The 14,071-nt window shown below is 37.6% G+C and overlaps 1 protein-coding gene across 2 annotated transcripts; it reads left to right on the top strand.

Annotated features, from left to right (window-relative positions):
* Positions 1-6,561: 6,561 nt before the first annotated feature.
* LOC121393302 (putative nuclease HARBI1) lies at positions 6,562-9,779 on the top strand. 2 transcript variants are annotated; one of them, XM_041561416.1, is made up of 2 exons: positions 6,562-7,765; positions 8,492-9,779. In XM_041561416.1, the coding sequence occupies exons 1-2, from the start codon at positions 7,033-7,035 to the stop codon at positions 8,854-8,856; spliced, it is 1,098 nt and encodes a 365-aa protein (XP_041417350.1). In that variant the 5' UTR covers positions 6,562-7,032; the 3' UTR covers positions 8,857-9,779. The 2 variants fall into 2 exon arrangements, with proteins under 2 accessions (XP_041417350.1, XP_041417351.1); XM_041561417.1 differs by having other exon boundaries at positions 6,562-7,305; positions 8,492-8,556.
* The last annotated feature ends 4,292 nt before the right edge of the window (positions 9,780-14,071 follow it).

The raw sequence follows: 14,071 nt of genomic DNA, 5'->3' as shown, positions 1-14,071 counted from the left end.
GATTACTAGCCAGCAAAGCTACCTAAGCTAAAATGTCCCTCAAATCCCTGCAGACTTCTGTCCCTCCAATACAGAGCAGTATCAAGCAGATTACTAGCCAGCAAACTTACTATCATCTGTCCCTGAAATCACTAACAGCTCTCCCCCTACACTATCTCTTCCAAGCACACACAGGCAGATTTTTCAGATACATTTTTGCCCTTGATCCCCCTCTGGCATGCCACTGTCCAGGTCGTTGCACCCTTTAAACAACTTTAAAATCATTTTTCTGGCCAGAAATGTCTTTTCTAGATGTTAAAGTTCGCCTTCCCATTGAAGTCTATGGGGTTCGCGAACCGTTCGCGAACCGCTCGCGTTTTTGCGCAAGTTCGCGAATATGTTCGCGAACTTTTTTTCCGACGTTCGCTACATCCCTATTCCCTACCGAAGGTGCATAAGAACCCTATAACACCACCTGGACGACCCATAGTGTCTAGTAGAGAAAGCCTTTTCCATCCAATTGGTCTTTTCATCGATACAATTCTACAGCCTATTGTGCAAGCTACCCCAAGTTACTTGAGAGATACGCCACATCTTCTCAGTTTAATTAAGGATTTTACAGTGGGGGCTGATGAGGTAATCACACTGGCTAGTATGGATGTAGTGAATTTATACACCTGCATTCCCCATGATCTAGGGGTGGAGGCTGTACGGTGTTCGATGCTGCAAACTGATGGATATTCTGGTCCAAATGTCGAGTTTGTGTTGGAGTTATTGTATATGTGTTTGACTATGAATTACTTTAGATTTGAGCAAGATTATTATATGCAGGTGTCTGGCACGGCAATGGGAGCGGCCATTGCACCTGCATATGCAAATCTATTCATGCATCAATTCGAACTTAACAACATTATGCCACAGTTTGGAATGAGTCTATTATTTTTTAAACGCTTTATAGACGACATACTAATTATCTGGAGGGGTAGTGAGGAGTCCTTTTTGGCTATGGTATCCCACCTTAATAGCCTTAAAGGTCCAGTGAAGTTCACTGCCACAGTGAGCAGCAAAAGTGTGCAATTTCTTGATGTTGAAATTGTTCGTAACGGCACCAGATTCGATTATTCATTATACCGAAAAACCACTGACCGCAACACATTGTTGCAATTTAAGAGTCAGCGTTCAGAGTCTATGAAGTCTTCTCTCCCCATTTCTCAGTTCTGTCGAGTGTTGCGAAATAACTCCTCAGAGAATATTAGGGCTATACAGCTCAAGGAGACGGAGGACAGATTCTTGGCAAGGGGGTATCCGAAAAGGGTACTAACACGTGCTTTGTACGTTGCTAAAAATAGGGTACTAGGGGGTGACAGGATAGAACGTGCACCAAATAATTTAGTGTTTGCTACACAATTTGGAGGAATTTCAGGACAAATCAAAAAAGTTATTCGCAAGAATTGGAACATTCTAAAAGCTGATAGTAATTTGAAAACAGTATTGCCCAATCCACCTATTATAGCCTATAAGAGGGGAGTCAGCCTCCGGAATCTTTTGGTTAAGACAGATCCGGTAGAATGTTATCAAAAACCACAGACCGGTTGGCTTGCTAATCGAAAAATGGGATGTTTTAGATGTCCCTCCTGCACTTCATGCAGATATATGAGCCCGAGCCAGAGTTTTAATCATCCCCACAATGGCAAAAGATTTGCTATTCGATCACACATCACATGCACCACTACACATGTGATTTATTTAATAACTTGCCCATGCGGTCTTTCCTATGTTGGTAAGACTGATCTTACATTACGCCTTAGGATGGATGCCCACCGTTCGGCCATAAGTACAGCATTTAGGGACAACTTCACTTCGAAGCCCGTTGCCAAACATTTCCTGGAGAAAGGTCATCACCTTCCAACGTTTAAATATATTGGCATAGACCATATTCCTCCAATTAGGAGAGGGGGTGATAGGTCTAAAATGCTCCTTCAGAGGGAATGTTTTTGGATTAAGAAACTTAACACATTGGCACCCCACGGTCTCAATGAGCAGTTCTCCTTGTCGTGCTTTTTGGAACAGATATAAAAGTTTAATTAAATGTGCCATACCTGTTTCAGTATATTGCTAAGTGCCGAGGTTGTTACATAATGCTTTGAATTGTTACAGTGTATCCTGAATCATAACCATGTATCTGATTCAGGAAATATGTTTGAGAGTTGTCACATTTAAAGGATTATTGATACTGTGACAACCGGTCGGTTCTATGTGTAAGTGAGTTTTTAATTGACCTCATTTCCTGTTCAGGCTCATAGAAGAGTATAAAGTTTTTGTTTTAATCACATGTTGTATCTTGATAACGGTCCAAGACCAGGACCGAAACGTCGATGCATGTATTATGCTCTTTTTTTTTTTAAAATTTAAATAAATAAATTAAATTTTTTAAAATTCCAGTGTGCGCTGCTAACTATCCATGGACTGTTAAATATTCGACACCGTGGCAGCACCTGGTATATTGCTATCCATTGGTGTGCGAACAGCTCATTTTTGTTTATATATATATATATATATACATATATATAGTATACAGTATACAGTATATGCTTCTCTTGTTCCCTGGTTTAATTGTTTTTAATTGATTTTAAATTCAGTTCATGTGTAACCTGCAAACCACGTATAGTTATAGAACTTTTCTTCTCAATGAGAAAAGTGATTATTTACTTTATAAGTGTGGATATATATACATATATAACATATTACATTGCATTCTACTTGATTCTGCTTGACTGATTTTCCTACTTTGATTTCCAAGTATTAAATACAGCTGTTGCTGAACTCAGATTTAATGCTAGCAATTTAAGAAAATGTAGAGCTTGCAATGGGCATAGATTGGATTAGGTGGAGAGCACTGAGCTCAGAACCAAAGATTGTAGTAAAAGTAAAGCTGACCCTAAAGCAGTGTTTATAATAGTCACATAACTGGATTCTACCATATCTTTAGAGAGATGGGAATGATTGGTAGATGGATTGCTTGTACAGAAATTAGGACTAAGTTCAGATATATAGTACTGAATGATAAGTGGCATCGTGTTTCATTTTAGTGTTCTAGCTGTATACATATATAGATATAGAGCTTTAAGCTGTTAATGATTTGGATTTATATGCAGTATTTGTAATAAAACATATTGATAATCACAAAACTAACTATACTGCTTGGAGTAGTCACATGACCAGATGTGCTGCTAGCAGTGGTCCTAAACTTGGACCTTAGCATAGTACAATTAAGGGTTTAAAGTCAACTACAGATGCATTACCTATAGTGAAAGTTGAGTTTAAGTTTGATTTGCTGATGGTTGGGACAGAAGAGAGAGCATCTTTCCTTGTTTTTGTAAATAATATAGAGTTTAAACGAGTAATTCCAATATGAGCAATGGGCTCAGATGTATTGCTCATAGCTGACATGCTGGAACCAGATATAGTGCTCCTGCTCCAATGTGACTAGAGATATACTGAGATGTATTGCTTGGTTTCAAGAAAGGGCTAGCTTCAGTGGTTAGAATCTTGTATATAGATGAAGTGGTTGCAGTATACATAGGCTGCGTCATAGTTATAATTCCAGTGGTCATAGATCTGAACTCAGAAGAAGTCCTTGAAGTTACAGAAGTAGATGTAGACCTATTGTTGGTAGTTAGAATAGCACCAAATCCAAATATAGTGCTTGTTACAGATGGAGCTATGATTCCCTTTCTTGAAACCTTTTGGCTAGAACTAGATCCAAATGCTGTGCTTGTTATCGATTTTTTTCCCCCAAGTCTTTATCACAGAAGCAGATCTGTCTGACATGGTTTTTGTAGAGACCCCAGCACTATATTCAGATAGTATGCTTGCAGCTGATGTCAATCTGTGCTGGTATTAAGGCAGTTCAGCTTGTCTTTGGTGCACTAGTAATAATTTCTGGATATAGTACAGTACATATAAAAATAAAACCAAACTCTTAAGGGGGGAATTCACAAAAGTGTCGGTAAAAAAAGTAACCCAGAAGTGGCGGTCGACAAATTTGTAAAATGTCGTATGTACGTCAAATTCACAAAGGGAGATGTCACTGTCTTTGAATCTCTCGTAAGTCCGGCATTTTTATAAAATGTCGTATATATTTTGTCGGTGGAACGACGGTTTAGTTAAATTGTCGTAGTTACGTCAAATTCAAGAAAAAAGGCGCAATCACTGTACAACTGATTAAAATAATGTCGTTAGAACGAATAAATATGTCGTGTACCCGAAAGAACATTTCCTAGCGCGACAACTGCAGAATAGCTTCACGTCACGTTGTAGATGAGTTCTGTCACTCAGAGGAAGCTGCTTAATCCTGAGGAGATTTCGTTTTTCCGAAGATATTGTTCCTGAGGTTATTCTATATATATTTAAAGTAAGTTTTATCATTTGTTTTCTATTACATTTCTTTTTTAAATACATATATATATATTTCTAAATCTTTCTTCTTTTGTTTTATTTATATGTATATTTCTAATTGTATTGCACTCCTTCAGTAAAAAGCTCAGTACAGCAAACCAATACATTTATAAGTAATAAAGAAAAGGACACTGTAATAAGTAACATTAAAAAGTAAATAGTTACACTGATATATATATATATATATAAATATATATATATATATAAAAAGCAACAATAGTAAGTAACTAATAAGTAACTAAAAAAGTATCATTCATAAGTAACAATAAGTGCACTTTAGAAAAACAAGTGAGATAAATATAATATATAATTACAATATAGATTAAGTGCTCAGTGTCAATCAGACAAAATGCTTGAGGACATTACCCCATAGAGCTTACAGTTTAAATTGTATGATAATATACAGACATAATTTGAGGCTATTAAAGATGTAGTTTACATTTTGTTACACTGTTATATACAGTAATTACTAGTTCCAAGTCCAGTTTTTATCCTTGTGTTAAAAATGTATTTATGTTGGAAATACTAGCTTCTTTAATATGCATAGAGCATCATTTAAACAATACTTACATTTATAAAGATATAATTTTTCAGAAATCTCACTATCAGAGAGGGCACAGGGAGAGGCTTAGCTGATCTGTACTTGTCAAAATAGCTGGTCCGCCAATGAGAACACCAAAGCCGTGCCATATCTACTATAGTCCCCAACTTCTGAATTTAAGTTTAGTTCTACTGTACATCAATCAGTGTATTTTTTTAATTTATTAAACCTCTTGTCACTAATGTATTTTTTTAAATAATTCTCTGGCCAATATCCTTTTAACTTGTAAGAGGGAATGTCTGGCACATTTTTTTTTCACAAATCAATTTTTATGGGAGTTTGTGAAATAAACATTTTATTTTACTTATGGGTGCCATAACCATCAATGAACAGGGCCAGATCTTGGGTGGGGCTTTAGTGGTTAGGCCCAGGGATCCCCAACCTTTTGAAGCTGAGAGCAACATTCAGAAGTAAAAATTAAAATCAAAATCAAAAATCATTAAAATCAGCATTAAACATGTTCTCAGGGTGCCAAATAAGGGCTGTGATTGGCCATTTGGAAGGCCCTATGTGGATTGTCAACCTACATTGAGACTCTGTTTGGCAGGACACATGGTTTTTAAACAACCAAAACTTGCCACCAAGCCTGGAATTCAAAAATAATCCCCTGCTTTGAGGCCACTGGGAGCAACATCCAAGGGGGATCACTGGATTAGGGAATGGAGCCAATATGAGTTGGGGGCCTAGGGGGGCTATAAAAATGTTGTTATACTGTCAGGATCATGTGGGATTAGAATGCTTTGGTGTGCATTTCTAAAATTGTGCACTCTCCAGTTTAGCCACTGTAGAATGCTTGCAATTGACTTACATTCCTATGTATGTATTCACTGTTTCTTTGTGCTCCTGTCTATTCTAGATTTTCTATTTAGATTTCCTGGTTTTGACCTTGGCTTGTTTCTGGACACTGTTGCCTGCTGCCTGACCCGACCTTTGGCCTGTTTACTGGACTCTGTTTTTGCCTGCAGATTCTTTTCATCACAGGCTAGTATATTTATATTTTCTAGAAGCACCTGTTGTGTTGTTTTCATTAAATATGGCATTACTTCATTCTCACTTTAAGACAGGGTTCTGTTATTTACAGGTTTACCCTAAGTTCCTCAATATAAAGTCTCCCATCTGATTGCTTTAGTTCTCTGTCTGTTCTTTACATTTATTCACTTAGGAGTTATGTGACCATATAAAATCACAAAACACGGTTTCTTCCACACTTGACTTACTTCGCTCTGGGTGCATCCAATCCTCAGCTGCCCTCAAGTCAGCCAAATTGTTCAGTCTTTGAAAAGCAGGGTATGAAGCACACCGATGGTAAGTGGTGTGTGGAAGAAACCGTGTTTTGACCTGAGGAAGGGGTTGTTCCCCTGAAAGCTTGTGTAATAATTTTCTGCTGAATGAAATGTTTTAAGGCAATGCCAATGGATGTTGTGCTTCATACCCTGTTTTTCAAATACATATAAAATCACAAGCCAGTGGGCCAAGTGCTATTATACAGGTCACTTAACTCTTAATTTGTATTGTGATTGCTACTGGTGGGGGTAATTAGAGCATGATCTGACACTGAGGTCAAAGATGAGAGACAGCTACACAGGAGGCTGAGCATGGGAATTTGAAGTTGGCCACTGATGTAGGAATGCCCTGTTTATAACAAAAGTAACAGTTAGATCCCATGGCAAAATTACCAAACTAAATATGTTTTGTATGCATTTATATGCACTTTGAATTATGGCAGATATATAGCTGCAGATATTTAGCTGCCTAGGACACAGATATAGGATGGTGCTGAGGAGGAACCTGTTATGCCAACCCCTAGACTGGACATTGCACTAGGCTTTCATGTGAATGCTATTATTGCACATGTAATTCACTACCATGTATGTATGTGCAGTAATGAATGTGTTAAGGATGGATGGGTTGGCTAGGGTGTCTAGGTGGCCTGGCCTACCACTGTTTTGAATGTTTCATTGTTGTAATAAAAGTTTTTCTTTTCTTTTTAGATTATGGAAATTATATTTCCCTCACTGTTTTTCTTCCATTTAAGAAAGAAAAGAATGGAAAAAGTCGATAAGCCTTTTAATAATGGAAAGCAAGTTAAAAGGCGCAAATGCCAGAAGATAAAAATGTTTCGTGACCGAGTGACGCTGGTGGACCTAACGGACACTGAGATTAAGGATCGATACAGGCTAAACACTGTGGAGATTCTATCGCTGTATGATGTGCTGAAAGTGAATTTGTGCAAGCCAACTAAAAGATCTCACGCCATCCCTGGCCTTGTACGTTTGCTGTTGGCATTAAATTTTTTTGCAAAAGGTGACTTTCAAAGTTGCATAGCAGTGATTGGCGGTGTGTCTCAAAGCTCTTGCAGCCGCTCATTGGATGAAGTTTTGAAAGCAATTATGTTAGTTTATAAATCGTATGTCTACTTTCCTTCTGACAGCAGTTATTTGAATACAGTTAAAGGAAAATTTTATGAGATTGGCGGATTTCCTAACATTGTGGGAATTATAGATTGTACACACATTACACTATGCCCACCTGCTGACCTGGAGCACATTTACAGAAATCGGAAGAGCTCCCACAGCATTAATGTCCAGCTTGTGTGTTCCTTTAATCTAAAATTTGTGGATATAGTTGCTAAATTCCCAGGCTCTTCTCACGATTCGTATATCTTGTCAAATTCATCTTTGTCTGAACGTTTTCAACAGGGCGAATTCAAAGATTCGTGGCTATTAGGTAAAAAAAATTTAATTTCTTTAACACATGAAACTGATCACTGTTTAAACATTTGTGAAAAATTTCATTTATGGTTAAAATGTTTAAAATATCAGTATTAGCATTGTCTTCAAAAACATATATGTAAACTATTACTTAACGTGTGTCATTGAAATTTTAATTGTAGCATTCTGTTTCACAGGTTTTCTCTGTAACTGTATGCTTTATATATGTAAATATAATAATTTAAAATAAATTTAACAGATAAAGCCAAACTAAAGAAGTAGGTACCAACACTGTACACAACCACAGCCCTTTAGCAGTGAAGATCTGTGTCTCCAAAGATGCCTCAGTAGCTCCCCATCTTCTTTTCAGCTGATTCACTGCACATGCTCTGTGCTGCTGTCACTTACTGAGCTTCGGGACCCACTCAAAATATACAATACACATAAATAGAAATGTCAAAATATAAGGCTGATTAGTAATTAATACACATAATTACTACAGGGCAGCACAGAAACAAGTGTAACTAGTATAATTTTTTAACAAAGTGCCCTGTAGCATTAGCTTATATTATAGACCAACCTCATTTTCTGGTGAATAATTAGTGATGAGCCTTAAGCTTAGCTGCTTTGTACTGTGGCTCATTTGATAGCCTTGCAATATGTAATTTATTTCTTCATTTACCTTACTATTTTTTATGCAGTAGCTACTTGAATTTGATTATTTTGTTTGTGTTCTTTACAGGAGATTGTGGATATCCGTTAAAAACTTGGCTGATGACGCCAGTGTGGCGGCCTAAGAATGCAAAAGAAAAAAACTACAACCGAGTCCATGCTACAACAAGATGTATAATTGAAAGAGCATTTGGAATCTTAAAGAGCAAATTCCGTTGTTTGGACATCACTGGGGGGTCACTACTGTACTCGCCTGAAAAGGTGTGCTACATTGTTGTAGCGTGTGTTGTTTTACATAATATCATTATACAAAGGGTCCAAAATGATGTATGTGAAATCCAACCAGCATGTGAAGAAAACACTGACCTTCAAATGCATGTTGACCAGAATGAAGCAATTATCACAAGGAACGATTTGATTCAACGATTTTTTTGATTGATTCACTTGACTTTGGGAGGTTACATTTTTTTTTGTAAAACTTGTTTATATTCTTATTGTTGATATCTTGTTAAATGTATTCATATGAAAAGCTTACAAAACAATCTTAAAAGGGTGGTTCTCCTTTACAGTAAATTTACTTATGTTATAGAAAGGCTAATTGAAAGGAACTTTTCAATTGTTTTTCATTATTTAATTTAATTTAGAGTTATATGTCATTTATATGCCATTTTCTTCTAACTCTTCTTTTGACAGCATTCCAATGGGCGTCACTGTCCCCCTTCTAAAAAACAAATGCTCTGTAAAGCTACAAATTTATTGTTAATGCTTCTTTGTTTTGTGAATGTTGCTATTCAGGCCTCTCCTGTTTAGATTCCAGTTTCTTATTCAAATCAATGCATGATTGCTAGACAAATGTTGGCCCTAGTTTGCAGATTGGTTCAGATGCAAATTGAAGAAGCGCTGAATAGAACTGAAATAGTTGAGCTCCTGTTTGAAATGTAACAGCCTATACACACCTCATATAGCCTGTATGGCGGTATTCTTTATTCATTTGTCCATACAAAATCTCTTCTGTTCAGTAAAATTTTGTCGGCTGGCGAGCCGTGTACAGCCTCCTTCAAATCATTTCTAAGATTTATTACGATATTCAGGTGGGGTAGCGTGATGGACATTTGCAAAAAATTTAATTTTCCACAAATGTTTGCACAACCAGATTTACACATTTGTTTTAATTTCATGCAACAGAATATTGTGTCACTAAAATTCTTTGTTTATAAAACATCCCACTATTCAGATTTGTATTGAAATTAAAAGACATACCACTGTTATTTTTCACATTGAAATTGGAGTAAATAGTAATGCATATTAAAATGATATTTAACTTATTGAGCATGGTGGTATATTTTTTATATTCTTTTATGTTAATTACATGGTCTTCAATTGTAAATATATATAGTTAAATTGACATTAAAAATGTAACTTTTACATTAGCCATGTAAGTATATTTTTTTTACATTTGGTTTATGTGAACACACTCACTGTATACTCTATTTATAATATATGATATAAACCAAATGCTGCATGTAACAATAAGCACTTAGGAACATGGAGGCTAATTTAATTACCTCTGACGATCCGCCTGTGCTGGACTCGCTCACATCCGTAACACTTTGCCATACTTATATTCGCTGCGACAACATAAATTTCTGAAGATTCCTGCGCACAGGTTACTAAATGCTTGTGAAGTTGCACTAATGATTTTACGATAAGCAGTCCAACGTTAAGCCAGCAATGTTGAATTAATATACGTTGTACAGTCAAAACTACAAAGGAAATATATGCTGCAGCAATTACATTACACTACACAAAGCCAGGGAAAGTTAATTAAATAAAATAGAGGTCTTATATTGCCGTACACAAGTACCAACTTTATAGTATTGTTTATGTTATAAATTTTATGGGGAATGAGGGTACCCTAGAGAATATTTTTTATCATTTTAACATATCACCCATGAAAATTTAAAACATGCACGCTTTTTTGGGACGTACAAAAATGTCCAACTTTATTTTCACTAACTCTTATTTTCACTTTCAATTTTTCAAACTCCTATCAACTGTATTGCACTTCTGCAGATCTGAGCTAGCAAACTAAAGTCTGGTACAACAGGTATTGCAAAAGATAACATTATTAGTCCAGTTATGGCTGGCATTGGGTAGTGCCTACTTTGCTACAGATTTACGCCAGCAACTATTACTAAATACACACTTGGGAATTTTCACTAGTGTTACCCACGTTGCCATTTACCAATTTTGCCCTGTGGAATCATGGAGACATAATATATGTCTGTGAAAAGGCTCTGTCCATAAAATGTTACATCTGACTAAAGAAAGATAAGGGGCTTCTGCCCCACTTTAAAGTACCATCTATGTACTTACTAATTATTGTTTGTGACTCCCCTGATGAAAGGCATAGTATGAGCATGGCAGACGGAACTATAATTTATCCAAATTTGCAACATTACTGTTCTGGCTTTACCCGACTGTGCTGTTGCTCCTGTATGTCCAACATTGATGGATTGCCAAATCTACACTAATTTGTACTTTAAGATGTAAAGCAGGCATGTCCAAAGTGCAGCCCAGGGGCCAATTTTTCCCCTTTATCAAATTTACTCTGGCCCTCAGCCTCCATCATGGAATTAAGAATAATGTGGCCCCCCCAGTACAGTTCAATCAGGAATCACGTAGAGGTAGCAGGGTCTATACTGCTGCCTGTGTGCTGAAGGTGTTAGCAATAGTCACCTACTGGAACGTAGAGATGCACTGCTCTAGCACACTTCTTTACTTTACTGTACTGGCATTTCTGTACTTCTATTGACACCTTCAGTGCTAAAGAAGTATGCAAGATCAGTGCGTCACTCCATGCCAGTACGTGTCTATTGCTAACACCTTCAGCACACAGGTAGCAGTATAGATCCAAGTGGCACATCATTTCACTAATGTGCCCAATTATTTCGGCTATGCTATTTCTTAATTAAACAAGTTAAATGATGTAAATGGTTCAAAGAATGCCGGGCTAAATGGTTGACCCCCACACATTTCCACAATATCAAATCTGGCCCTCGTTGCAAAAAGTTTAGACACCTCTGATCAGGGCCGGAACTAGGGGTAGGCAGAGTAAGCGGCCGCCTAGGGCGCAATCATGGGGGGGGGCGCTCTTTTAAGGGGATTTTTTTTTTAATCCTTGGTTTACTTGGCCTTTTATAGTTTTTCAATTTCATAAACCTCCTTTTCAACCCCCTCTTCCCCGTGATTCGTACTGCAGGCCTAAGCACCCCCCACCTCCCTCTTGGCTGCTGAGGGCACAGGTACATATTTGGGGGCAAAATTTGGGATTTGGGAAATGGCGGCGGCCATGGCCACCACGTGGGTAGCGGCGCCGGCACAAAGACGCCTGGGCGCAGGCGCAAAGACGCCAACACAGCGCGACGGACGCAGATGTAGCGCGACGGTCGTGGACGTGATGACGGCGGTGCAAGGGCACCAAAAATCCCCTTTAAAAGGACGTCTGAGGCGCCTAGATGGCGCCCGAAAATAGGATCACATTGCCTGTATCCTGGGTTCCTGTTCCTGATCTCCTGTGTTTTTCCCTGTCTATATCCTGCTTGATTCCCTGATTATTGACTATTGGCTGGACTTAGCACTTTGCTATTATTCTGCCTGCCTATTTGACCTGTGCCTGAACTTTGATATGCTCTGCTTATTCCCTGGAAACCGCGATCCTGATCCCTCCAGAGGGCTTCCTCCTAGTTCCCGACAAACTCCCCAGAGGGAGCTCCTGGCTCCCTGACACATAGCATGTACAGTAGGCCAACCTGAATGGTTATACAAAATGAATTAGCCCTTTCTGCCCCAGATGTAAATACAATCCAGCTGAGTTATTGCATATGGTATGGGAGTGTCCTGTAATACACTTGTTCTGGAAAGTGCTCACACAGCTAATTTGTGTGAAAAGTGTTATTCTTACACCAATGGAACATAAGTGTATATTAATGAACCATGCAGAAGATTTATCTTAGAGGTGAGCACATGTATACCACAAAAATCCAAAAGAAATGCACTTTGGACGTCAAAAGGGAAGGAGCTATAGGCTAGAGCAGGGGTCTCCAACCTTTTTTTTTTTACCCGTGAGCCACATTCAAATGTAAAATTAGTTGTGGAGCAACACAAGCATAAAAAAGTCTATTGGGGTGCCAAATAAGGGCTGTGATTGGCAATTTGGTAGCCGCTATGTGGACTGCCAGCCTACAAGAGGCTCTACCTGACACTATACTTAGTTTTTATGCAATTAAAACATGCTTGCAAGTCTAAAATTCAAAAATAAGCACCATCTATGAGGCCACTGAGAGCAACATCCAAGGGGTTGGAGAGCAACATGTTGCTCACAAGCTACTGGTTGGGGATCACTGGCCTACAGCAATGATCACCAACCAGAAGCTTGTAAGCAAAATGTTGCTCTGCAACCCCTTGGATGTTGCTCTCAGTGGCCTCATAGAAGGTGCTTATTTTTGATATCCAGGCTTGGAGGCACTTTTTAGTTTCATTAAAACTAGGTGTACTGCCAAACTTAGCCTCAATTTTTGCTCACAGTCCACTTAGTGCCCAATCATAGCACTTACCCCAATAACATTTTGCATGCTATTGTTGCACCACAACTCCTTTTACTTCAGAATATTGCTTAGTCACGGGTTCAATAGGATGGGGATCCATCGGCAAGATCTAAGAACATTTAATAGATAAATATATAATTTTATATGGTAAGGGACGTATAGATGGATGAGGACCTAGAGGTCCTTAGATAAAGTTAAAAAAAAATTATCCTAAAATAATAATTAAAAACACACCATCATAAGGGAAAAACTGTTGACAGATAGTGATACACTGCTGCTGCAATGTAAACGTTAGTGTATACTCAAAGAAGTACTAAATGCTGTGGGTATGACATGTAAATGAATACACTGCTCTTTAGGGACAAATATAGAAAAACTGATACACCAATATGTTTTGTTGTTGAATATGTTTAAGTAACATGAAATATGTTTTTATAGTCATCTAAATAACTGTTTACTCAATAAGCATTTTCAAAAATAAACAAATATTGTATAATATTGCATATCTCCACTACTGTTTGAAGAGATGCACCGGTGCTTTAAATTTTAATCCAACTCATTTAGAAATTCTTGCTTAATCTCAAGAATTGATTTTGGAAATTGAATCGATGCAGTAGTTTTGGTGCAAGTGATGTCATCATGATGGGCATGTCTCACTGAATCTGTTGCTAACATTTCAAATGTTTCTTGTGCTTCATTTTTTGTGGGTTGTTTTTTTGAAGGGGGACATATATTTTTTTGGAAGTTTTTGACATATTACTAGTGTGTGGAAAAGTCTGTAAAGTGTGTGTTGCATCTGAAATGTTTGAGGATGAACTCTGTTTTGAATTTGCATTAATTATTTGTTGCTCTAACAATTGCTCAATGTTGCTTAGTCTGGTATCTAATGTGTTGTGCAATTGTTGTACTGCTTTTGTGAGAGTAGAAATACTCTGCTCAATAGTGTTTGCAATGTTTAATGTGAATGGAAAATATTCTTGTTGGAATTTTTCCATATTTTGAAGGAAATTGACTTCCAACTGTTCAAAGTTTGGTGACTTGTT

Source organism: Xenopus laevis, chromosome 4S (genome assembly GCF_017654675.1).
Source record: "Xenopus laevis strain J_2021 chromosome 4S, Xenopus_laevis_v10.1, whole genome shotgun sequence".
Lineage (NCBI taxonomy): Eukaryota > Metazoa > Chordata > Amphibia > Anura > Pipidae > Xenopus > Xenopus laevis.
The sequence above is the reverse complement of the archived record's forward strand: the minus strand, read 5'-3'. Positions and strand labels throughout refer to the sequence as shown.

What these genes read in the sequence shown, in the direction of transcription:
- LOC121393302 (XM_041561416.1), top strand. Translation starts at nt 7,033, where the DNA reads ATGGAAATTATATTTCCCTCACTGTTTTTCTTCCATTTAAGAAAGAAA. An exon ending in CAAAGATTCGTGGCTATTAG is followed by an intron (nt 7,766 to 8,491) that starts GTAAAAAAAATT and finishes TGTTCTTTACAG; the next exon opens with GAGATTGTGGATATCCGTTA.